Source organism: Anomalospiza imberbis, chromosome 2, assembly GCF_031753505.1.
Source record: "Anomalospiza imberbis isolate Cuckoo-Finch-1a 21T00152 chromosome 2, ASM3175350v1, whole genome shotgun sequence".
Classification (NCBI taxonomy): Eukaryota; Metazoa; Chordata; class Aves; order Passeriformes; family Viduidae; genus Anomalospiza; species Anomalospiza imberbis.
In genome coordinates this window covers 19,360,304-19,385,447 of record NC_089682.1, presented here as the reverse complement: position 1 = coordinate 19,385,447, position 25,144 = coordinate 19,360,304, and the positions used below count along the sequence as shown (strand labels likewise).

The following is a 25,144-nucleotide window of genomic DNA, read 5'->3' as shown; positions in this document are numbered from 1 at the left end:
TCTCGTTGGGTTCACTTTGGCAAGAAGCCGGAGTCTCCACTCCCGGGCTGCTGTCTCCCAGAGGAGCTGTAAATCTGCTTTTCTTTCCCTGAGGCGATGTAGTGTCCTGGGAATGTCCTCAAAATACGTGGTGGGTCAGCTCATCTCCTGCTTCGGCAATATTCAACAAACCCGGGCGCTGGCCTCTCCCACCAGCCGCCCCCGTTCACTGTTCCTCAGTGTCTGGGACGATGCTTCTCAAGATGCTGCCTGGCATTGCTCTGCTGCCTGTGGTTTCTCCTTGCTGTAGCCTTGCTGCCTGTGAGTGAGGAGCTGTAGTTCACGCTTTGCTAAATCTCGTATATCTATACCTGGCCTTTTGTTTATGTGCTGTATATGGCAGGAGCAACACATGACAGGTGCTAGATGGGCAGTGTGTACATACACACACAAACACCATTTTCCAAGTGGCTCTTGCTCTATATTTTTGATTTTGGGCAGCCATTTGGCAGTCTTCACTATGGAGAACTGAGTAACTTTGATAAGTCCATGTTCTGTATTTTATCTAGAAGTAGGCATTGCCTGGGTAGCACTATCACGGGTTTTCCATGAACACACCAGCATTTCTCCTCTCCAGTCTCCCTTTGGGTGGATCTTAGTTGAGCACAGGTCACATATAGGACTTTGGAAGCCCTGCTAGGGGAGGAACCTTGGTAGGAGATCTGGCAAGGCCAGGGATCTACAGGCAAGAATTATCTACAGCAAGGTGGCTCAGGGAGATAAGGATGGATGTACGTGTGCATCTATCCGAGAGTGGGAGCAGGTGGAGAGTAGACAGGGCAACAACAGAATCTCAACTGCTATGGCAGAAATCTGTATATAAGCATTAGGAAAGTAAAAAGAAATTTGAGTCAAAAGATTTGAGGAATAGATTGGGTGGGAGCCATAAAAGTGGGCTGGGGTGAACTAGGAGAAGCTGAGACGAACAAGAAGCAGAGTCTGCAAGTGGACACCAGAGGGAAGGAAGGAACAGGAGGAATCTAGGAGGCAGTGTGGAAATACATAAACTATTTATGCAGAAGTGGTGTGAGGCTCCTCTTGTGTGAGTACTCTTAACACCAGGTTGGAGGTACAAGCACAAGTTGGTGATTCTCTTTCCCATGTTTTGTTTTGTTGTTGCTGTTTTTCTCCTATTTTTAAAGCACGGTAGTCCCTTGAAAGCAGTTTTGTTCTCCAAATGTCCAACACCATTTTCTTTATCTTAAAAAAAAAAGTAACTGAAGTAACACTTCCTGCAATTGACATTGCATCCATGCACTTTTGGAGCCTGTTTCATAACTTTAGCATCAGTGGGATCTGAACATTTTCAGGAACGCTTCCTTAATTTCTCTCCCTCTATTCCATCAATTGGCTTCTCTCACCCCACCAGGTCTTAGCAGTAGGTTTACAGGCTTTTCCTACCATTCCCACTATAAAAATATGTACATTTTGAATCAAAAGAAATCGAGTACTTAGTCCATCCTATCCCAAGGAGCAGTCACTTTCTCAAAATCTTGGTTTCTGGGTACCCTCTATCACTTTTTACCTTCAGAAACTTTTTGGTACTACACTAGAACCCCATGTTCTTTCCCATGGCATTCCTTCCAGCTTCCAGCTTTGCTATCAGCCTCAGTGACTGAAAAAAAGATATGAGGATTTAAAATCCTCTTCCCCTTAGCACCAAACTAGTGTATGCTCAGTTGCAGAGTCTAGAGTCATCCATCTCCTGAACAGCTTCCACAGAAAAACAACCTCAGAAATGCTAAGTAATCACAAATTAACTGGTCTTTCCACAAGGCTGGCTAAGCCCAGGCCTCCCAGCCCTGTTATAGTCTTGTGTAAATCAGAAATCCAGAACTGGCATAAAAACTGCAACAGCCTGAGGGAGCATCTAATAACATCGTGTGGGAAACTGCAGCGTTCCCCTGGCTGAACTCCATGAGGTCCCTTCCAGGCATCAGTCAGCATAAACTGGCAAAAAAGCTGTGTATTGATTTTGATTATCTGCACTATATGTGTGCTTGTAGAATCTGAAATCAAACAGCAGATTGGGTTTCTAGTCCAAGTACCCTATTTATTTCTCGTTTTGTTTTCCTGAAGGAAAGCTGAAAGAAAACAGAGAGCAAAAGAAACCTCGCGGGAGGTTACAATGTACACAAAGCCATCTTGGGAGTAGGGGCGGTTATTCGCTTAGCAGAGAACACGGGAAAGAGGGTGAGGGATGGGAATGTCTGCTGATGTTTAAGGGAAGCAGGAGCGGAGAGAAGGGCAACTGTTGTTCTCGGGGTGCACTGAGCGCTCGTCCGCACCCCGCTCGGCTGGCGGGCACAGGCCCAGCGCACAGCCCGGCTCCCATGGCGCCGAGGCACCGCTGCACGGCCGGGAGCTCTCGCCTCCTCCAGGGACTCCCCTGGCCCAGGGCAGGCGGTCGCCCCTCCGCCCGGCGGGACGCGTCCCCCACGCCGCCGCCGCCGCTCCTCCCGCCGCCGGCTCCCGCATCCCGCGCCGCGCACCCCGCGTGACCGGCGGGGCGGGCACGGGCAGGCACAGGCGGGCGGCCCGTCCCCGCAGCGCCCGGGGCCGAACGCCGCTCCCACACAGGGCAGAGGAAGCCGGGCGCTGCATCCCCGCTCCGTCCCGGCCGCCCGCCCCCGCCCGAGGAGCCGGGGGCGGGGCGGGGCCGGGCCGTCCGCGGCGCCTCCCCGCGGGAGCGGGCGGGGCTCCTCTCCTTTGCGCCATGATGAACAAATGACCTCGCGGGGAATGAAATTTAAGTTCCACCGGGGAGAGAGAGTTCTGTGCTTCGAGCCCGACCCCACCAAAGCCAAAGTGCTCTATGATGCCAAGGTGACCGGCCGCGCGCGCTCCTGCCTCCCCCTCCCGCGTCTCCCCGGGCGGGAGGGCGCGGGGCGGGGCCGGCGCGCGGCCCGCCCGCTCCCGTTACGGCTCCTGCTCTCCCGTTACCGCTCCCGCCGGGCGCTGGGCGCGCCCCCGGGCGGGAGGCGGCGCGGGAAGCGGCTGTGGGCCCGGCCGGGGAGGCGGCTCCGCCGGCAGCCGCACTTGTTGCGGGAAACGGGCGCCGGCCCAGGGAGGGGGGAGCAGGCGGGGAGGCCGCGGGGCGGGGGCCGCCACGGGACGGGGAGACGAAGCGAGGCGGTGCCGTCCCCGCCGAGGCTGTCCTCCCTCTGTTATTGCTCCCTGCGGGCGGCTCAGGCCGGTGTCCCGGTGGGGCTCAGCTCTCTCCCCGCGCCACGGGAGCCCCGCCGGTGGAGGGTGCGTGTGGCAGCTGTTGGCGAGCCTCTGGGCCTTGCCCGCGCTGGGGAGCCGAGGCGATGGGGCCTGCCTGCCGCGGCAGGTAGGCAGCGGGGCCGCCGAGCGGCTCTGGTAGTGTCAGACGCGCTTCCCGCCTTCCGGTCTCGGCTGGACACCTGCGAAGTAATTCTGAAGTCTTACTGCCACCCCTGCAGTTTCGTAGTGTAGCTGGATTTATTTCCCCTCACGCTTTCCCACGCTCACTGCCCACCCTTCTGCGTTTCAGAAAGGTGTAAGAGGTACCGCTGGTGAAGGAGAATATACGGAAATAAGATAGTAAGCAGTGCGCGGTGGGCCATAGGTCTGCAGTAAGAGGTGACAGCCTCTATTAGGGCCTAACCGTAAGAGTAGTGAGAGTAATCAGAGAGCTTTATGTAAATAGTCTTGTTTTAGGGTATCAGTGGTACACAAGATTATTTTTCAATCCTAAATCATCTGTGTCTGACTTGGAAACATAGTTATGGGGTTTTTTTGTTATGGCTAGGGATAAAAAAGGAAGTGTTGTAGCTGCATTGTTGATGAAATTAGTATTTTTTGCTGCAGGTTTGGTAGCTGTGCTTGTCTGTGTTTCTCAAACATCTTTGATTAGGAATGCCACTGTCCTGTAATATTTTGGGCTGCTCTTTTGTTTCTACGTTTACTTCTATGTCTGAACAACCGGGCAGATGTAGTTGCTATCCCTATAAACCTATCACCTGAGTACAAAAATGCATAGTACCTTTTCTTCTTTACTGTCAAGTACCCTAAACAACATAACTGTCTGTGAATCCATCAGTAGTTTTTGAATTCTGGACACCCAAATTAAAACATCACTGTAGTCTAAGTACTGATAATGATGTACTGAGAGCCACTCAAGTGCAGGCACCACATCTTTTTCTTCTGAGGTGCAGGTCCTTTCAGACTGGCCGTTGCACATTTATGAAAATGGAAGAAAATGAGTGTTGAGACATTCCCAAAGCCTCTTAATGTTTTGTGGCTGAGAGTATGTGGTGTTCAACAGAGCAGTATTTTTGACGTTTATATATAGAGAACTGTGTTTCCTGGTTGGGGGACTTGAGGAGATTGCACAGGGGAGAAGGTGTAAGTAGCCCAAATCTGCATATCCATACTTTGCTACTGCACTGTTTGATGTCTCCCTTTGTCTGTCTTGAAAGCATGAGAACTTTGAGGATGGGACAAAGATAGTGACCAGTCTGCAATGTTAAGAGTAGCTAACAAAAAAGCTATTTTTTAAAATCATATAATCCTTATTTTCTGTTTGTGTCAATATTAACTGGCAAAATATCAAGCCCTTACTTATCTTTTCTTTATTTCTTTGTGCATAAGCTTTCTAAATACCCAAAGGCTTACTTTCTCTCAAGTTTTTTAATATGTACTATTCAATATTTGTTTCAGATTGTTGATATTGTTGTTGGAAAAGATGAGAAAGGCAGAAAGATTCCAGAATATCTGATCCATTTTAACGGCTGGAACAGAAGGTAAGAACCTACATGTGCGGTTTTAGTTCTTCCATTTCTTCTGTTTTATTCTGCAAATACAGGCTTTGCACAGACTATCAAAGGACCAATGTTTGCAGGAGTATTTTTGTTTCTGTGAATGCCTTTAATATACTTGCTCATGTTGACATTGGTCTGTATCCATACATTTCAGTGAATCAGTTTGATAGCCATGAGTTTAAACTTTATGAGATATCTGTCTTTGGTGCATACTTATGGCACCTAAGTTTCCGTTAATAAAGTTTTAGGCTTTGTTAAATCTAGCCCTGGATTGTTTGATTATCAAGGCCAGTACATGAGTGCAGTGTCTTGACTGTTTGATAGTATGTGTCAGTGCTAGAAATGCTGTTTCAGGTCAAGTCAAGGCTTGAGAGATTTTAGATGGCAACGTGAGAGCTGAAGCCATGTGAACAGAGAAGAGTGCAAACCTTGTGATGCAGATGTTGTTTCTGAATAACATTAAATGAGTCCTTTGTAGATTTAAAGTATGTTAATTCATTGGTAATCATGAGTGGCATATATTCATAGTCATTTTTTATTTTCTTTTGACCTGTCCTTAGCTGGGATAGATGGGCAGCTGAAGATCATGTTCTTCGGGATACAGACGAAAACCGCAGATTACAGCGTAAATTGGCGCGGAAGGCTGTGGCTCGCATGTAAGAAATCCTTTTGGCCTCAAAATAAATGAGATTCATTTTCAGATTCAGACAAATACATTCAGGTGTCTACAACTGAGCTTGGTGTCTGAGCACATGCTGTAGGTGGTAGATATGTACATAATACAGTCAGTGCATTCTAGAAAGCTAAGCTAGAGACCCGTGGATTGTTATTAACACTCTAAAAGGCTAATGACTCAATAGCTATGTTATTCTTTACGATTGCTGTGAAATGCCTGTGTATTGGATCTGCATCTTCCAAAGAAATGTACTTGCAAAATACTTAAGGAAAGCCTGAAGTATTTTGAGCCAAAGGCAATAATCTGATATTGGTTGGACATGGCTAGAGGATCTGCTTGAGAACATGAATGTGAGGTAATGCACAGACATTAGGGTATCCACTCAAATAAGCATTGTCCAAATGTTTTCAGCTTTGATTAATGAAAATAATGCAAACATACGTTTCCTGTGCATTTGCACATAATCGAATTAGTTAGGATAAATGAATGAAATAATATTACCCAAATGTCAGTGAACTGTTTTATGTTCTGTAGGAGAAGAAAGGGAAGAAAGAAGAGACGCTGCAGGTTGCCTGGTGTTGACTCTGTATTAAAAAGCCTTCCTGCGGAAGAAAATGATGAGAGTAGCGAAAACTGTGAGCTTCTTTTCATCCTTTGGTACCTGGTGGGATGCCTTGACCTGGGGATAAGTGCATGGTGTCACTTGCCATGAGAGTATCATGGTCCTATCTGAAATATACAAAGGCAGTCATATGAAGAGGGAGAACTATGTTTCATGCTAAGCATCTATTAAGTTGGAGTATTTGTTTTCTTCTTGTATTCTAGAGGCTTATCCTTGCATCTCTTCTACTCAGCTGTTCTAATCAGCAATTTCAGAGCTTAATGCTGTTGTCTTTAGTCTAGTATTAATAGGTGTGAGAAGCCCTCAGTTTTCTTTGTTTGATGTGAGGAAACACAACATATCCCTCCTAGTGTTTATGTATTTTTGAGGGCAACAAGGTTTTTTCCCCAGTCTACCTCACACAAAGGTCTGTTTAATGTCAGCTGACTGGCTGATTTCACTTTCAAGCCAGATTTTTAATTTCCTGCATTTTTCTTTGTGACTAGAAAGCCAGCAGGAGCATTGGCTGGCACTTAACAGATGTTCTGGGAACTGCTGCTGCACAGATTCATGACTTTTGATTGAATGATTAGTATGTTAATCCCCTGTGCAGAACTAAAGTCCAATGAAAATGTGGGTACTCAGGAATGTAAGGGAGACTTTTAAAAGTGAGTGTTTTTCAATTGGAAAGGAGGCAAGAATACTTCTTACAAAACCATCTGACATGTTTAAAACTTTTGTAGTGGGCTGTAAATAATGCATGTTTAATTCAATTAGAATTACTCATCCTCATTAAATATAACAAGATAATTGTGGTTTTTTAGTGGGTTGGGTTTTTTGTTTTTTGGGTTTGTTTTTTTTTTTTTGAATTGAGGCCTCAAACTGATTGGTCTTAACCTCTGTAATGTAATAATATGTGAAATCTCTTTTATGCAGCTATAAGTACTTCTTCTTCTGATGACAGTGATGAAGGAACAGATGAAGAAATAAAAAGTGAAGAAAGTGACATAGATGACAGGACAGAAATGGTATTTTTGTGTGTTCCTTAAGTTACTAGAATTTAAACATCTGCGCTTGAAGCTCTGGAAAAATTGAAGTAGATGAAATATAGGCCACAACTGATAATTTAGCTGGAATTAAGGGCATAATTTTCTTATTCCTGGTGTTTACTGTGATTATGAAAATTATACAATGTCATTTTCTTATAGAACTACATGATACAATGCTAAAAATACCCATTTGTTTCTTTTCCTCTCGTTTTACACAGAAGGCTTATGTAGAGAAGATGTAGCAGAATAGATTTTCCACTTTTGTGGGTGCTGTAAAAATTTGCTTGTCTGTGCAGGTTGGATGAACCCAAATAGCAGCAGGATGTTTGTCTTGTATTTTACTGTGAGACAGGCATGTCAACCCTGGCCTGAAGTTAAAATGTAGAGAGGACTGTTTTCAAGAAAAAAACCCATGTCTTTTCTACAGTAAGCAGTCAATCTGAAGATATGTAGAGTTTAACTACTACATTGTGGGTGATCTGAAGCAGCAACACCTAACAAATTCCTGGGTTGTTTTTAGCTAAATACTTAACACTAAATTAAAAAAAAAAGTCTAAAAAAATGAATTTGCAGATGTTTTCAAGAGCAGTATTGTTAAATAGTTTACATTAAGGCTATTATCCACTTGTAATTTTACTACTGAAGTTCTTTTTTCACCGCTAATATATTGTTTTCTTTCACTGATCTGTTGTAGAAAGAAGAACAAGACACTCATACAAAAAGGGACATGGAAGAAAGAGCAATAAGCATAGAAATTCCTGATGTCTTGAAAAAGAAGCTTGAGGAAGACTGCTACTATATTAATAGAAGAAAAAGGGTATAAAATAAGAGTTGGGACTCTAATGTGCATGGGGTGTGAGGAGGGTGTCACAAGTAGTTTTTGTTTCTACACTTCCTGGAGGTTTTTAACTTCACATTTTTAGCTTCATGTTGAGCTCAGACAGGGAAAGGTAGAATCCAAAGAGTGTAGGGAGTAGGCTTCTCTGTAGCTATAACACTGGCTTGTCATATTTAACAGTGTACTGTTTTGGTTCCTGATTGTGCTTTAGAATGCAGATTGCTTTTGAAAGCTGGAAATGCAGCAGACTTATTAATCTGACCATGTTCCTTGTTTCTCCTGATGTTGATAAAAATGCAGTTTAAGGGTTGAAATTATTCAGTCCTGAATTTGCTTAATGCACAAGATATTTACTAAATTAGTTGGTACATTACAACTTACTGTTTTTATAAGACATTAAATTTTTTTCTTTCTTTTTCAGCTAGTGAAGCTTCCTTGCCAGACAAATATAATAACCATCTTGGAGTCATATGTAAAACACTTTGCAATTAATGCTGCCTTTTCAGCCAATGAAAGGTCTCGGCACCATCAGATGACTCCACATGCTAATATGAATCTTCATTATGTGCCACCAGAGAAGAAGTAAGTAATCTTTAGTCCACTGCTGTTGTCACAAGAAGAATGACCTTGCATTCTGTGTTCTGTTTTATGGCTGTTCACTTCTGTGAGCTTATACCATAATGTATATCTATTTACAGGGCTCAAAGAATTTGACAGATAACTATAGCAGAGTAACATTGATAATTTGTTTATCAGTGAGAGAGTCCCTATCCTCTGAAAAGTCATGATGCAAAAGTATCAATATCCTGTTTTATCATCTAAATTCTTATAAATATTGAGATCCATTTGGAAGAATGTGTTGTCAATATGAAGAATTTAATTTCTGATATACGAACACCCTGCTTAGATAAACTTGAACAGGTTCAAGTTTTAAAAAGAATAAAAATTTTATACAAACACAAAGAATTTCAAGTGCAAGTTGTTTGTTTGTTTTAAATGGATATGTGATATTAAATGCTGAAATCAGTATGTAGGGAAACTGTGGTAACTCAAGGAATCAGGATTAGTAATTCGTGTCTTAGTCTGTTTTCTCAGTTGAGCTGTATATTCTTCTACCAAGTTACAAATGCATTGACCATGTATGTTTGCAGAGTGGTAGTTTTTGATTGCTTTGGGGATTTTTTTCTCTTATGTTAAAGATTTTTGATAGTAGATGAGACTGCTTCTATCTAAGTCCAATGGGCTAAAATCTTGTTATTGTATCTAAGAGAAATCCTGACTTGTGTTAGTGTTAAAGTCAATGGTGTGTAATTATGCTATTCCTTGCAATATTTTAGCCTGTGTCTTATGTTGGTGTCATTCATTCTTTGACACATTGACACTTTCCTTCTTTGTAGTATAATCTCCCAAACATAAGGTCAGATAAAATATCAGAAATATGAACAGGAGATTTTACACACTTTATGATTTTTGCAGGTTTATGTTTAAGTCACTTCCTCAACAAAAACAGTGCTTTAGTAAAAACAAATGGGTACAGTTTCAGTGATCATTAAGTAGGAGATATTCAGCTGACATCTTCACTGTATTTGCCTTACTGCTGTAACACTGAAGGTTATTGACCTTCTTGGATTTACAGAATTTCTGCACATGATGGCCCCCTGACCCAATTCATGTGTAGTAGTTTTAGTAGATGGTATGAAATATTGGCGGTTTGGAATTTCAAACATGGATCATTTTGGCAGAATCAAATTCTGTTACCATACACATACATGCACTTGAAACATAAGAGGGGAAGACCTTCACAAAGGTGAGAGGTGTTGCAGGTGTGCTGCACTCTGTGTTCTTGGTTCTTGTAATAGCTCGTGTACTCATCACCTAACCTTGTCTTTCACACAGACCTGGAACTGAAATTCCTGGTAGCCTCCAAATGTAGTGCTCTGATTACCAGAGCAGACCATTGGAAACTGCTCTCCCATGCAAATGTATCTGGTTATGTTGGTTCACTGGATGGATATCTCCTGAGCACAGCCTTAACTGCATCTTAGTGGCTATAGGTTAAATTCTGCTTATGCCTTTTAGACAGAAATTCAGTCTGTTTCGTACTTACTTTTTATGACAGGTGCCTCTTTTTTCAGCATAGTGATCTTGGAAAACCAAAGTAATGTTTACCTGAAAAACATCTTAACTAACTTTATTTACTCAACAGTAGATTTTATTAGTTTAGTGAGTCGTGTAATACAACAGAACAGTTGTGTGATTTTGTTTGAGGTTATGAAGCAGACCTTTTAAAAAGACTTGTATTTCTGAAGTTAACAAGAGCCATCACCATCTTTTTAAGTGTGTTTTTAATTGCTTATCATTACTTAGTAATTGAATCAGCATATTGTAGTTATGATGTTAATGGACTGTATTAAAGAGCAATTTTGTGCAACTATGCTGAAAAATAGTGCCATGAAACTTTGGAATTCATAATTTTTTTCTCCTCTAGTGTCGAGCTATGTAAAGAGATGGTGGATGGGCTGAGAATAACCTTTGACTTCACACTTCCCTTAATTTTGCTCTATCCTTATGAACAAGCTCAATTTAAGAAGGTGACTTCATCAAAATTCTTTCTTCCTATCAAAGAAAACTCAACAAATACTAACAGGTAGGTTAGATATAAGAGGTTTAATACTCCGTATCTCAGAAGGTAGGAGAATGTGGTATTCATTCATTTAACTTTAATTTGAAGATAAGTGTACTTCTGGAAAATAGTATTTAATAGTTATTTGGGGGAGACTGTCTTATCTGATTAAGTGTTCAATAAGATCTATGAAACTAGAATAATTTATTTTGTGGCTACAGCCCTGACCTCTTAAATTCTATAAACCTGCCTTAATTTCCTAGAAATCAGGAGGAACTTTCCCCAAGCCCTCCTCTGCTGAATCCACCCACACCTCAGTCGACTGACAGCCAGCCCACCACAGGGGAGCCAGCCACGCCGAAGAGGCGAAAAGCTGAACCCGAAATCCTGCAGTCGCTGAGGCGTTCGACGCGCCACAGCTCCAACTGTGACAGGTTATCCGAGAGCAGCGCGTCCCCACAGCCCAAACGGCGGCACCTCGAGACCCCAGCTTCTATGCCAAAGCTCTTCTTGCACCTGGAAAAAAGTAAGTTTTTCTTTTTCCATTGTGAGTCTAAACAAAGCATGAAGTTCTGTTCTTCTTTTAGTTCTGTATGGACTGTAAACTCAGTCAAAGAAATGGGAAGTCATTGATGCAAGAAGTCATACTTTTTGTATCAATTCTTTAACTATGAGGTCTTATTACCAAAGAGAGAAATAAAAAGCAATATTGTCAGTACTTTGGTATATTTTTCCACAGAATGCAATAAGCTGCTTTTCTGAGAATCTATTTTAGGATAACCTTTATTGAATTTCAGTGTTTAATACTTCAAACATTTTAGCAGCAGGCCTTAGATGCATTTAATGGCTTATAGTTCCAAGTAGTAAAATTTTTCTTACTACTTTTGTTTTGTTTTTCCTTTCATTTTGAAGAAACCCCTGTCCATAGTGGGTCATCTTCACCTATAACTTTGACTCCTAGCAAAGAAGGGAGCACGGTGTTTACTGGCTTTGAAGGTAGAAGAAACAACGAATTGAATGAGGTAACAGATTTTGATGTTACTGTCCTAGATTCAAGGATTAAAAGTTTTGTGGACCTCAGAGTAGGGCTGTGTAAGAAAAGATTTTGTTGGTATTACTTATTTCATCTTTGAATTTGAAGTTTTGTACAGACTAAATTATTTATGTTACAAAGTTTTCATAACCAGTGTTTTCATATTTTATCTGTAGGTCTTGTCCTGGAAACTGATGCCAGAGAATTATCCACCAAGTGATCAACCACCACCTCCCTCATATATCTATGGATCTCAACATTTGCTGAGGATGTTTGGTAAACTAATGCAAAATTCTCTGTTCAATCAAAGTTGCTTTATATTTTTTTTCAGTCCTGATATCTGTGTGATTTTTCTGTTTGCTTTATTACATTTATTTTTATTCTTGGAGGAATGTACATTTTAATCTATTTGGAACTTTTAGGCTATTCATAGATTGGGTTATCTTTTATTGGCTCTGTGAGCCTTCATTTAAGAAAGGCAAAGCAGCATTACTTCCACTACACTATCAAACATCATTAAACCCATTCACCTTCTCAGCATGTTCCTATTTAGTAATGCTTTGAAAGATCAAAAGTAGCTTGCAAGGAAAAGTGGGGTCTGTGGTGAGAAGAAATTTTTTTTCTTATAAATATACAGAAAAATATTCTTTTCTGTATAGTGGACAAAAGTAATCTGAAGTTGCATGTACAAGAAGAGGTACAAACATTATTCTTTTTATTCGCAGTAAAACTACCAGAAATACTGGGGAAGATGTGCTTTCCTGAAAAAAACCTAAAGGCTTTGGTAAAACACTTTGAGATGTTTCTGAGGTAATGTGACACAATGTACCACAGCAGTGTTTCTATTGTTACATAGATCTAAATGTCCTGGAATGGCAAAGGGGGTTAAAAATAAGATACGCATTTTCTGTAACTACAAGATTATGTTAAAATTAGTATACCATTTTAACAGTAGCAATCTGAGTAAAGATGAATAGAAGATTTTTTTTATTTTTTAATTCCAATTGAAGGGAACCAGAATTTTCTCCTTTGAGTTTTGATAAACACATTGATATAGAACTGAAGTGTGAAAGTTTGTTGATATGTATAGAATGACAAGTCTCACTTGGTTCAGTAGCATGTTTTATGAAGAAATGCGTAGTCTGCATTGGTATTTTTTATCAATATTAGCAGGCGGAGAAATTTGTGCTTTAAAATGTGGTTTTAATTATGGTGGTTTCTTAAAAGAAATGTCTGTCTTAGCTGAGCTTTGAACAGAAGGGCTTCTCTGTGGTGCAGCGCAGTGGTTTGTAGGGATACACAACTCTGTCTGACCACACTAGCTCCACCACTGGAGTCAGTAAGGTTGTACCTGCACCATGATCAGATTGGTTTATCAGGTACTGTAATTAGTATTTCTGCATGACATTGAGCATGTGGTTAGATATCTGGTGTTGGCACTGTGTTGTGCTGCGTCAGTACACTGGAAAATAAAATTACCAAGGAGAACTTTCAGGAGAAGGTATTGTAGATGGTAATGGAACAGATATGGAAATTGTAACTAAAATTTGGTCAGTGACTTCAGTAGCCACTTAGGGAAAGGTAACATAGTATTACACCAGCATAAAAAAAAACTTGCATTAAAGATCAGGGAGTTGAAAGCTTTAAAATGCTTTTACTTTAATTGCTTATTGAAAATAGAAGATGTTTCCAATGTCAAAGTTTCTACAATACACAGTTTTCCTCTGGAAGCAGTTGTCAAGTTTTACTGATTCCATTTTGCATCTCTTTCGTCAGATCGTAGTTGGCATTCAAAATACCTTTAAATTAACCAGGACAGAATTAGAGCTCATTGCTGGAAGCATGTTTTTGCTTGAAGTGAGTATTTCTTAGGGAGCTTAACTCACTGTGGATCAGATCAGTTTTTCAGTCTTTTGACTGTTCAGATTCTTCTGTGTTTATCAGAGCAGATCTCTGTTCTTTAGTGTCTTTAATATCATGTTTTCATATCTATTCTATGGATAAGCTTTAATGGAGTAGAATAGATGAATGGAGAAACATGTTCCCTACACCCCATGAAATAAATGTTGCTTATTGGGACAGGGTTGCTTAAGGGAGCTGAAATTTCTAGTGATAGTATCTGTATGTGTTTCACTTTTCCATCTGAGCAGCTCATTGAAATATGTAGTCATCTATAAATAGAAATAAAAATTAAAAATGTTTCCACATCAGTTATCACATATCTGTTACAGCAAAGTATTTGAAGGCTGTGTTTTTTCAAGCATGAAATTTCTTTTTTGACAGTGTGAAGGAAGCTTCAAAGTTACAGTTACTACTGTGAGGAAGCATTTAATATTATTAGCTTTGTAATAAATAATTTTCTTAGTCTGCTTTCCTTGTCAGCTATGCTACTGGGCAACAGAAACCAGTGCAAATTATTAGATACTCAACATGTATTCACATGGTGCTTTGAAAAGTTTTTCATTTGGGTATTCTTCATGTTGCTTGTTATTGAAAGTGGTCAAACAATTATTTTCTAGACACTTGATCGTGCTTGATTTTTATCACAGAAATAATTCTGCATTATCTCTTTCTAATCACAAGAAAACTTGAGTTTGAGGTGACAGATCTTTTAATGATGCCTGGAAAATAGAATAGATGTTCCCAACAATGTTAGAGTGAATATAAAAGCAAACCTGTACTTGAAAGATTTCAGGTGCACAATATGGTGAAAGTCACACATGGTATAGTAATTCCACTATTTTTATAAAGTCATTGGATTAGTATACTTACCACTTACTGTCCAATTAAAAGGTTAGTTGGTTAGGTAATAATCCCGGGGTCCTGCTCCATTGAAAGCAGAGGTTTCTTTTGCCCCACTTTTTTAATGTCTGGTCCAGATTCTGGTTGGAAAACAGAATGTCTATGTAGTCGGTTCTCTTCTTGGAGTGAGACTAAACAGTATTTATAAGGTTAGCTTATCATTACTAACTGTAGGGAAGAAAGGTAGGAAAAATGCTAGAAACTACAGCCATGCTTTAGCAATCGACAAAGCTACAAATACATGAAATACAAAAAGCTAAAATCTTTAGGCATCAGTACTAGTTCTTTAATTTTCACATTGTCTTTTCCTTTTTAGGAATTAAAGGATTAATGGATGATTATTATAAATATTTTATATCAATTCTGTTCTGGCTTAACTTTTGAACAGTAAAAACTCCCTACAATGTCTGTATGCATGAGATAATAGCAGCCAGTTTACTTAGGACTGCTTACGGTTTTTTTGTTTTGGTTTTTTTTTTTTGTGTTTTTTTTTGTTTTGTTTTGTTTTTTTGTGAACTGCTCTTGAGTGACAAGCTGAAGTACTCTCCTTTTCTTTATTTCTCTTAATAGAAGACAAAGGATTGATGGGTCTCGTTGCATTAATTAAACTACTCCTGAATCTTCTTTGATGTCTAGTAGAGTAGTCCAAGCATTCGTAGTTGATGTGCTCTTAAATAAAACTTTCATGCAGTACTCAACTGATTTAGTTCTTGCATAGGTACTGATTTAATTTTGAATTATGATTTTGTGGCTAAAATTTATAGTTTACCTTTTATGCTATTAATCTCCTGTGGGCTGATAAACTGAGACTTATGTAATGTAATACTTTTTCTGGAAGCTTGTCTTGAATTTACTTAGGACATGATAGATGCATTAAATTAGCTTTGAGATGCTACATGGATAATATTTTCCAGTCATGCCTTCAGACTGCTGCTAGACGAGATTTTTCTTAATTTCCCAGACAACATATATTTTTAAGGAATGTGTGAAATGCATCTTTTTGACTTTCTTGTTAAGTAGAAACCCTACCCTCTGTGCTTAGTCCAGCTTTCTACAAGTGTGCAAAATGAAAATTTCTTCATGGAGAACAGGGAAGTTTATTTCTCAATAATAGAATTTGCAAAAGAAAATCAGATTCTCAAATTAAGTGCCAAACTTTGAATCTTAAATTATTTACTTCTGAAATAATTCATAGTACTTGCAGTCTGTGATAGACTCACCAGTTGATTTCACTGAATTTCACTTAGTGCACATGTAGTCTTTAGGACAAAGCAGTGGGAGCTAATGCTTTAACTGGAGCTTACTGGTGCTAACTGGTAATTGGACTAGTGAAAGACCCCTCATTAAAACTTCTTGCCTGTTAATAGCTTTAGAGTAAGAGGAAGGATTAGCTTTAAACTATTTCCATTATTTTAGCCGCTTTTGAAATAAAATGCTGCGTATGCTCTATTTTACAATTTCTTGGCATTGTAAGGTGCCTAACATGCCTCCAAAGGTTGCCTCAGTGATGAGAAATGACTGGCAGGAAGGTGCCTGTTTATGTTTTCTGTTTCCATTAATTTGCACACGGCCTTGGCTGGAAAACTGTTTTGGAATCAGAGGCCTCCTCCCAAGTCTGTTAACCAATAGGAGCTACTTAAGAATTAGGAGGACACAGTATGTCTGTTTTTACAAGAGCAAGACCCATCTTCACTGAGGTAATTTCAGAGAATGTCATTTGCATTTTGGGAAAACAGGCAAAATGAAATGGTACAGAAAGGCATAGACAGATATTTTGACTTTGATGAAATGCGAAAGAATAAATAAGTGATGGAATATTTCTAAAATATTGCTTCTAAAATTTCTAGTATGTTTTTTTTTTTCCAGATGAGGCCAGCGTATTATTTCAGATTATGAAGAGCTAATAGTCAAATATTTTAGTTTTGTTAAAAACCCACAGGTATTTCAAATTCAGTATTTCCTTTAAGCTTAGATCTGTTTTTTTCCCCCTGAAAATCCACTTACATCTGTTGTGCCACCCTACTCCATGGGTAGAAAAATATTTTGATACTGTTGAGTTTTTCTGAGAAGGAACCAAATCAGAGGACTGTAATAATAAATTGTGTATATACAAAGATGAAAAGTTGTTTCAAGTAACCTTAAGAAATAGATCTCTGGTGCTGACAGCACATTTTGAGTGTAGTAATTTCATTATATATAACTGCAGTGGTAAATTATCACCACTAGTCTGTGCTAATGTACAATTATGAGAGGTAATTTGTGTCTGAGAATGAAAAAATTAAGCATTGCAAACGGTGAATGGATTAGAAGGCATCTTTACTTAGGTGAAGTTGCTTTGTGATAGAGTTCCTGCTCATTGTGAGGCATTGTGATGTCAGTTGCAGAAGGACAAGTAATTAAAAATCACATTCTGAAAGATGGAAAAGAATGCAATTGTGCCAGTGTTTCTTACATTGTATTATTAACTGGTTAATATTGTTGAATTATACTGGAGTTTTTTCTCTCAATTTTTTGGATTAACCCATTACTGGGTTATGACTTGGTTATACACTAGAAAACTTAATGGAATTGAAACCTAAATGTGAGAAAATCAAGAGTCTGAATATAAATGGAGACATGGATTTAGAGTGCACAAACATGTAAAGCAACATTTTTTTCCTAGTTTTGAAACACTTTGAACTGAAGGAATTTTCTTTGCACGGTTGGGTAGAAAGGTAATTGCCATTTTGGGCCCTCTCAAACTTTTGGCACCTTTAGGTGGAATGCTTCTTAGTGAGCACCTGGTATTGTGCAGGTTCTTACTTTCAATGGGCTTTGTTGGCTGCTTGGTCTACAGAATGTGCTCATTGGTGCTTATTGTCCCTGACTAAGGGTTCGTTGCCTTGCCAAAAACTGTTCCTGAAACTCACCATGTGGATTGCTTCTCTTCCTTCTGCTTTCCAAATCATCAGGTGCCTGGGAATTTGAATGAGCATATTGCTAGCCTATTGGTAGTCTTTTATTAGATCAAACCTAATAGCTGAAGTTTGGATCATGTATCTAAATTTAGAGGTTAATATTTTAACCTCTAAAGTTAGTACTTTAAATGTGTTATGTTAGCTTTTTTAGAAGGCAGCTCTGTGCTGGCCTGGTCACAGGGTGAAGACATTCTCAAGACAAACCAAGCACTCCTGTATTGAGCTCTTGTAGGACTGTTTTCCCAAAAGGTCTTTGGGAGAATTAAATTCTTACTCACTCAATCTGATTCTTGGAAATGTTATGATGGTAGCTTGGCATCTTCAGGGTTCTCCACACATCCTTTTAAAAGGCCAAGGAATATTATCTCAGTTTCTATATATGAATGAGTGACAAGAGTCCAGTCAACAAAACAGGACAGTTTACTCCTTTAGCATGGTTCTTGAGCCATTAGGTATCACAATAAACATCTGAAACTTCAATTCACTTCTTCTGTTGACTGCAGCGGGGTTATGATGGACTTTGTAATCTTTTGTCCTGAACAGCTTTCCAGATGGAGACAGGCCTATAAACTGGGGAGGGGTGAGGGTCAGATGGTGGCATATGTTTTTGTGTGAACCTAAAGCCTTTTAGTTTTCAAATCCTGCATTTGAGTAGTAGTGTCAGAGATGAGGTAACTTTGTAATTTGCAGATGACATTTCTTTTCATGAAGTGACTCAGAGTTAGGAGTCATAATGGTCTTCCAGCAAATTCAGATAGATCATTACAGTAGCCTTTCAAACAGGTCACCGATCTCATCAAAGCATTTGCTTACCTTTTAAAATTCTGTTTGGAAGTCCACCTTCCTGGAAACTTTGCCTTTGGACTCTATTTTCCTATACCTTAGTGGCTGAAGATATCTTTCTAAAAACTAAGGTTTTCTTTTCTTTGTCATTTTCACACTTTTTGGGCCGTCCCTAAGTTTATTCATGTGATGGTAGCTGACATTTAAAAGAATTGTTTTTCTTCATTCAGAGGCTTCCAGTAATAAATTTTGTTGGTGGTGTCAAGACAAGGCCCACCAGAGTATGCTCTTAAAACTCATACTAATTCAATGACTCTTGTTGAGATATGTTCATGACATGTGTCAAATGGCCTTCTAATGTGAATAGTGATAATTCACTCTTCTTTTGGTAGATCTACCTATATAAGTCAGTCAGATGGTAGTGTATTTGTGAGGCTATTGCTTGCTTAAAAACACGTGAAGATCAGAACATAGCTTGAAGAATTCCTGAGTTGCCCACATCTTTTTCCCTTGTCTGCATCCCCTCTAGACCTTTCTAAAGCATTGCCCTTCTAGGAACCTGTGGTAGGGAGGAAAATAACTGCATTGTGCCATGTTACCTCTGAGCTCTAAGCATGAGTATAAAGCATTAGTTTATTTTTCAGGACATTCATGATAAAAAATGCATGCAGTCTCAAATCAGTGTGGACTGTACATCCCAGAACTTGGTTGCTCATCAGCAGTGTCACTGTGTAGATGTATGCATATGAACTGTGTAAAAGTATAAAAATGAAAAAGGCAATAATGCAACAAGTGACTGAATGGATCAGATTTGCAAGTTAAAAATAATGAAACAATTTCTGAATAGCTCGATAGCAATATGCTTTCTATCTATAGCTGAACATTGTCTCTGCTAATTTACAGCTCCCTCTGTCTTTAAATCTTGGCTTATGACTTTCAGGTACCAGTGTACTTGATCTTGGTGCTGTTTATCTTGTCCAAGAGCAAAGCAATAGTGAAATATCTGGTAGGCAAAAGTCTAAGGAGACTCCTAATATTTCTGTGCCAGTGTTCTGCACTCTGATGTCTTTTGAATAGCAGCTTCAGAAGGGCCCCTGCTCTTTGTATGCAGGTATAGAAGGGATTGGGATAAAGGCTCACTGTGTTCCTTCAGTAGTTTTCTCCTACTTCTCTGCAGAAAATAATTTGTGTTTGCTAGGTCTGGGGTATTTTGCTTTTCACAACTGTTACATGAAGAACAGGGAGATGTATGTTTGATTGTGTGCCTTTTTTTGCATTGTAGCTGTGGCACACCATCTCAGCTAAAATTTCTCATCTGTACCAGCTGTCACTTTAGCATGCACCAAACTGGCATGTATGACTGATGGTTTAAGCAAAAGTCAGGAAATTTGTAAGAGAAAGTGACCTGTTTCCCATTACTTGCCGTTAAAATTCTTGGAACTGTCAGCTACCCAAATACCCTCTAAAGATTCTTGTAAAACATGTTTCCTTGTATGATCCAGCTCTTAGTACTGTGTTTTACTGAATGTTATCCAAAGATACTAGGATTTTCATCAGCCCCTGTAATTTTTTAGTGTCTTGGAGTCATTAATGTGTGTTAATGAAGAATTATTAATTAAATACCACTTGTGGCTCATCTTAACCGTATACAATCTGAGTACATTCAAAGTTAGGTTCAAGTCTCTTAAGTTTTAGGCTTTTCCACACTTGCTTCATACCAACCCCACATCTTAGAAAGTGATTTATAGCTAACTGAAGTTAGAGGTCATAGCAGTTGATGACTTGGGTATTTTATTAGGTTCTAAATGGCTATAATTTTGAGTATTCTTTTCTTAATGGTTTGAAACATTTTACATCAGAAACCGTTTAGGTTCCTCTATATACTGTTAAACACAGAGCTGCTGTGAAATAAGGAAGTATGGAAGAAGTTGACAATGTGCCTTTTAAATTAATGGTGACACCAGAAAGGATTGATTTCCTCTAAAAGAGTTTCTATTTCTCACTGCTTTTTCTAGAATTAGTTGGATGTAACTCATTATTCCTCCAGTTTAGCACTTGTTTGATGCCTGTGTTCAAGTGCAAGGATTGGGGGAAAATCAACCCTTTTTCATATATCTGCAAATTTGTACTGTCACCATTTTCTATGAGCTCTGAGCAATTAATATATTTCTTATTAAATTTAATGTGCTTTATTTAGAGGATCTTGCCAGTATTCTTTGATGCTTTGGCTCTCTTCAGATCAAAGGACATGCCTAATTCAGGCAGAGCAGCAGTGAGTGAGGTTGGAGAACGCTTGTAGTTTTTATGCCATTCACATGAACATTTTTTTTTTAACTTGGACTTTCTATGTCCAAAGTATTGGTTATCCAAAACTGATATTTTTAGCTTCCAATAGTGAAGTCATCACCCCAGCCACTGTTCCTTGAGAGAACACAGATTCTGTAAATGATGCTGTTTTCTGTTGTTTCTTTTGCTTCCTACTCTTAAAACATGTAGCTAGCATTTTGCCATGTTTATTGATGCTGATCTTTAATATCCAGGTATTTTTGAAGGTCTGTGTTTTTTTTGAAGTACAGCTTGAGTGTAATCTTGAGTTTAATAACCATTTTGCCCCTTTGCCCCCATTTATATACCCAGTGTCTTTGAAATCAAAAGAAGGAGCAGAGCGCTTATAGTCATTTTAGCTGTTTGTTACTGGTGTTCGTAGCAGCACTGTTTATTTTCATTTTCAGTCCTAAACCAAAGAAACAGTTGTATGTTAGCAGAGCAGGAAAACATAAGAAAATATTGGGTGCTTGGTGGTTTGAATAGAATTTGCACACTATCTTGCAGAAATATGAAATTAAGGAACTGAATTTGCAAAGGATGTGTTTTGTCATTGAAACCCATATTTAAATCAGGTACTCCTGAAAGATGGAGACCCTAAAGGCACATGAAACATATGAAAAATCATAGCTTTAATTGCCTTAAAAGATGTAGTTTGACTTAGTGGCTCCTGGCTATTTGTATAAGATACTGACAAAGTGATAACTGAAAATACTGGTTTGGGCATAAATCAAAGTAGTGTGCTCAGCAGGTAAGTTACAGAAGTTGCATAAAGAGCTCTTAACTTCTTTTTCCTTCTGTGCTAGTTCTTTGAATTCTTTGTCTGAGTATAGCTTTAACTTTCAGATTTTGTTTTTTGTTTTGTTATTGAGCTTGTGGAATTTTTTTTAATGCTTGTTGGATTTCAGAATGCTGGAGGAAGGCTGTTTCTCACTTTGTGAAACTTGTAAAAAATAGGGCACATCCTTTGTATGCCAAATTTCGAAAGTAATAATTCTTAATTCCCAGGCTGTGTTTTTGCTAAGCTTAAAAATCAATTTGAAAAAAGCTTTTCTCTTAAATGTTTCATATTCTGTTCTTTTTTTTTTTAATGTGCTTTCTTCTCAGGTTTTTAGCAGAATACCATGATGATTTCTTCCCAGAATCTGCTTATGTAGCTGCATGTGAAGCCTACTACAGTACTAAAAATCCTCGGGCCATCTACTGAAGCTATTAATAAGGATTAAATCCTACTATACATAGCCCATGACAATGCTATTCTGCTACATGGCTACAAGATGAGAAAGGAATTAAAACAACTTCTGGAGTTGAAGACATTGGAAAATATCTTTATGATGGTTGGATTACTTAGGAATGGAGAACTACTTTTCCGAGATGTGTATAGACAGTGGTGTGAGTTACTTACAGAGTTGGATATAAATCTGACTCCAGATGAATGAAGAAGCCTTTTTCTGACTTTACTGCACAGGACTACACAGAGTAATGAAAAGCAAAGGAGGCAAAAGCAGATGCATTGGCAACAGGACATTCTCATGAAGATAAATCACCATGCTGTGTTTCATTATAGCTCAACCTCTCCTGCCTGAGAAATAAGACTTGACTAAACAGTTGTAACTGAAGAGAATTTTTGACTGATATCTTATGGATTGTTTTCCTCAAAAATTACATTTCATCTGTGGAACTGTCATGATAGAAAGGATTGCTTAATGTAAAGGTGGCTTTGCCATTTGGCTAGTGTGACATCTGCCTCAAAAATGACTTTGCTTCAATGAAAGATATGTTGCTGACTTTGCATTTTGCAAAGGTGTATATAGACCTTTCGTGGTAAAGCTGACAGGGTTCTGAGCAGACCATACAGAGACAAGGATTCGGCATTTACCAGGCAATAAATGATTTCCAGAGCCTACAAGTAAATGGGAAAGTCAGTGAAGTCATTGCAGTTTAATTGGCAAACACTTATTTTCTTAATAAAGTTCACAGTGGCTGCTGTGTGGATGTGTGATTTTGACTGTCTAAAACATCTTGTTTGTGCTCAATTAGTATTTTTGAGGGTGCTAAGTGTGCATAATGAGAGGTGGGAGCACTGACAACATATGGAGAGGAGCCCTTTCTTTATCATTGGATGTTCTTCTGCAGACTTGAAGGATGTCTCTTTAGACTTTTTTAGACACTGTGGCTCTGGAAATAGCAGTTCAGTGAGAACTGAGTTCCTACAAATGTGACAACACATTCAGTAGAAATTAATTGAAACATAATTCTTGTTATGGTTCTTGGAACCATAGGACTTAGGACACTGGCCTTCAAAATCCTTGGCTGCATCAAGATAGGCACAGATTTTAAAAGTACTGAGAGAAAACAGGACTCTGTTTTACAGACTGCATTAATCAGTCTGTAATCCTTCTTGGTTCAGAAAACTTCCACCTGTAAATCAGCGCTCAAGTTTCCTCACATTTGCAGAAACCAATAATTTGAAGGCATCATCTATCTTTCAAACATAAATTGCAAGCTTAGGCTAAGAGGTCAAAAGAAATGTAAAATCTGCTCTTGGTATTCATTGTCACTTTTCAGAGTTCTGTGGTGTGCTCAAGCATTTGAACTCAAAAGATAAGGATTACCCAGGTTTTAGTAATTTAGGTTCTCCTTTTTAGAGAAGCTTCTATGAAGAGTCTGTTGAACTCAGTTGTTAAACCAGTGTTTGGCATGGATGCATGCAGATTTGGTAATTGTTAATTCTAAAAATTGCCATACAGCAGCACTACTGTTTTTTAAACATGTTTCTCTTGTACCAAGAAAACCCCATCTTTGTACGCTTTCATAATTCTCAAATGACAGAATTTTTGAATCTCTAGCAGAATCCATGTACATCAAAATTTTGCCAACATGCTTCATTCTAGGTTTAAATGCTATTTCTCTAAAAGACAATTCAACAAAATATGAACAAACTGTCTAGCATGAGATCAGTCTAGGAATGCTGCCTGAAACCTCAAAATGAATCCTTTCTATTTTAAGAATGCTCATGTATAATAGGACAAATCTGGTTTTGTTCCATTTTTGGTACTTGTGAGTATAAGCCACATTATGAACTGAGTCCTGTTGCGTGACTGTTTAACTGTTGAAATGAAAATTTCTGCATCAAGGGGTCAGGAGCACTGTTGGTATTGCCTTGTAGAGATGCTCAAAAGATGTGAGGGGGGGAAAATTCTGATGGTCCAGTTATAGTCTAGTCTTTGTGAACGGAATTTTTCATAAAATTCTCTTCAGGCTGCTGTTGGATATAATATTACAAACTATCTTAGTCTCATAAAAACCAAAAACTTTTCTCCAGAGTTGTACCTCTTTGTGCTTCTTGACTGTTTTAATATAACTTTCATATTCAAATATATATTTGAATTTTAAAAGTTTAGGTTTATATATTCAATTACAGTAATGTGCAACTTTGACATCCCCCTTTACTGTCACTCTTCATTTATGGCATTCAAAATTTTAATACCTGATTTTTAAATTTTTTTTTAAGCTGCAGCAGGGGAGACTCTTGCAAAAACTTGAAACAGAGTGCTCAAGAGGGGTAGTTCTTGCTAGCCTTCTAATATATAGAGACTTAACAGAGTAGGGCCCAAAATTCACTTGGAATGTAATGTTCAAGGGTTCTTGTGGCTCAGGAAGCTTAATAGTGTAGGCATACAGCTAGTGTGAATGTGAAGGAACTTTTTGAATGCCTTTGACTGATCAGATGTTTGATGGCATCCACATCCATCTGAGGTGATGAAAGATGCACTTAACTATCTGTCATTATTTAGTTGCTTTTTGTAGAGTTTTCTAACCTGATTGAGTCAAAATGGTGTGGACTAGCTGGAGGAATATGAAAGCCTGACTGAAGCAAGCTACAGGAGCCCTCAGAGGAGCAAGTCTGCCACCAGACTTCAGAGTCAGTGCCTTGCAGCAGAAGAGCTGAGCTGAGGAAGCAAGTTAATGGGTAGTGATAGTTCATACCAACATTCCTGTTTGTACAAGTCACACATGCTCTGTTTCCAAGGGAAGGCAGTTTTGTTTGTGTATTTCAGGAAATTATCCCAGTGTAATTACACTGGTAAGTCTCTGTGCTGAAGATGAGTCCTGCACTTCCCTTTGAGTGGGGTGCTCCCATAGTGAGTGTGATGTTGGCTTTTGGATATGACTGTTCTTGGTTTAGAAGCCCATGATGCAGCTGATGGGTGGGAAGAGAGCTGCTGCCTGCGTGCCCAAGGTGCTTGGGGTGCACTCACAGGACTCATTTCAGTACCTGCTCTGACTTTGGCACAGAAGGTGCCTGAAGAACTTTATGTGGTGCCACAGGACTATGAACCTGATCTTATGTTAAGTGCTTTACAGAGACAGTACGGTTTACCAAAGAAGAATAAATAAAATATAACTTTAATATTCTTCTGTTTTAATCCTGATTTTAAGCTTGATTCCGTACCTATCATCCTTCAGGAAAAAAAGAAAATCAATACTGTTCTTTCAAGTGCACTGTCTAGAATTGCCATGTTGCCTTTCATTTTGCTATTGTGTTTTTCAAGGTCCTGTTTTAAAACTCAGGCTTTCATGGGGTGTCCTTTTCAACTGAGATGACGAATGCAAATGTGACCAAGTGC

At 39.1% G+C, this 25,144-nt stretch overlaps 1 protein-coding gene across 2 annotated transcripts; it reads left to right on the top strand.

Moving 5' to 3' along the window:
* Positions 1–97: 97 nt before the first annotated feature.
* On the top strand, positions 98–24,927 carry MSL3 (MSL complex subunit 3). Of its 2 annotated transcripts, none has more exons than XM_068180071.1 (13): positions 98–130; positions 4,726–4,808; positions 5,387–5,482; positions 6,037–6,137; positions 7,040–7,131; positions 7,847–7,969; positions 8,412–8,572; positions 10,479–10,637; positions 10,877–11,139; positions 11,526–11,635; positions 11,823–11,922; positions 12,372–12,456; positions 21,621–24,927. In XM_068180071.1, the coding sequence occupies exons 1-13, from the start codon at positions 113–115 to the stop codon at positions 21,718–21,720; spliced, it is 1,491 nt and encodes a 496-aa protein (XP_068036172.1). In that variant the 5' UTR covers positions 98–112; the 3' UTR covers positions 21,721–24,927. The 2 variants fall into 2 exon arrangements, with proteins under 2 accessions (XP_068036172.1, XP_068036173.1); XM_068180072.1 differs by lacking the exon at positions 98–130 and adding an exon at positions 2,314–2,865.
* The last annotated feature ends 217 nt before the right edge of the window (positions 24,928–25,144 follow it).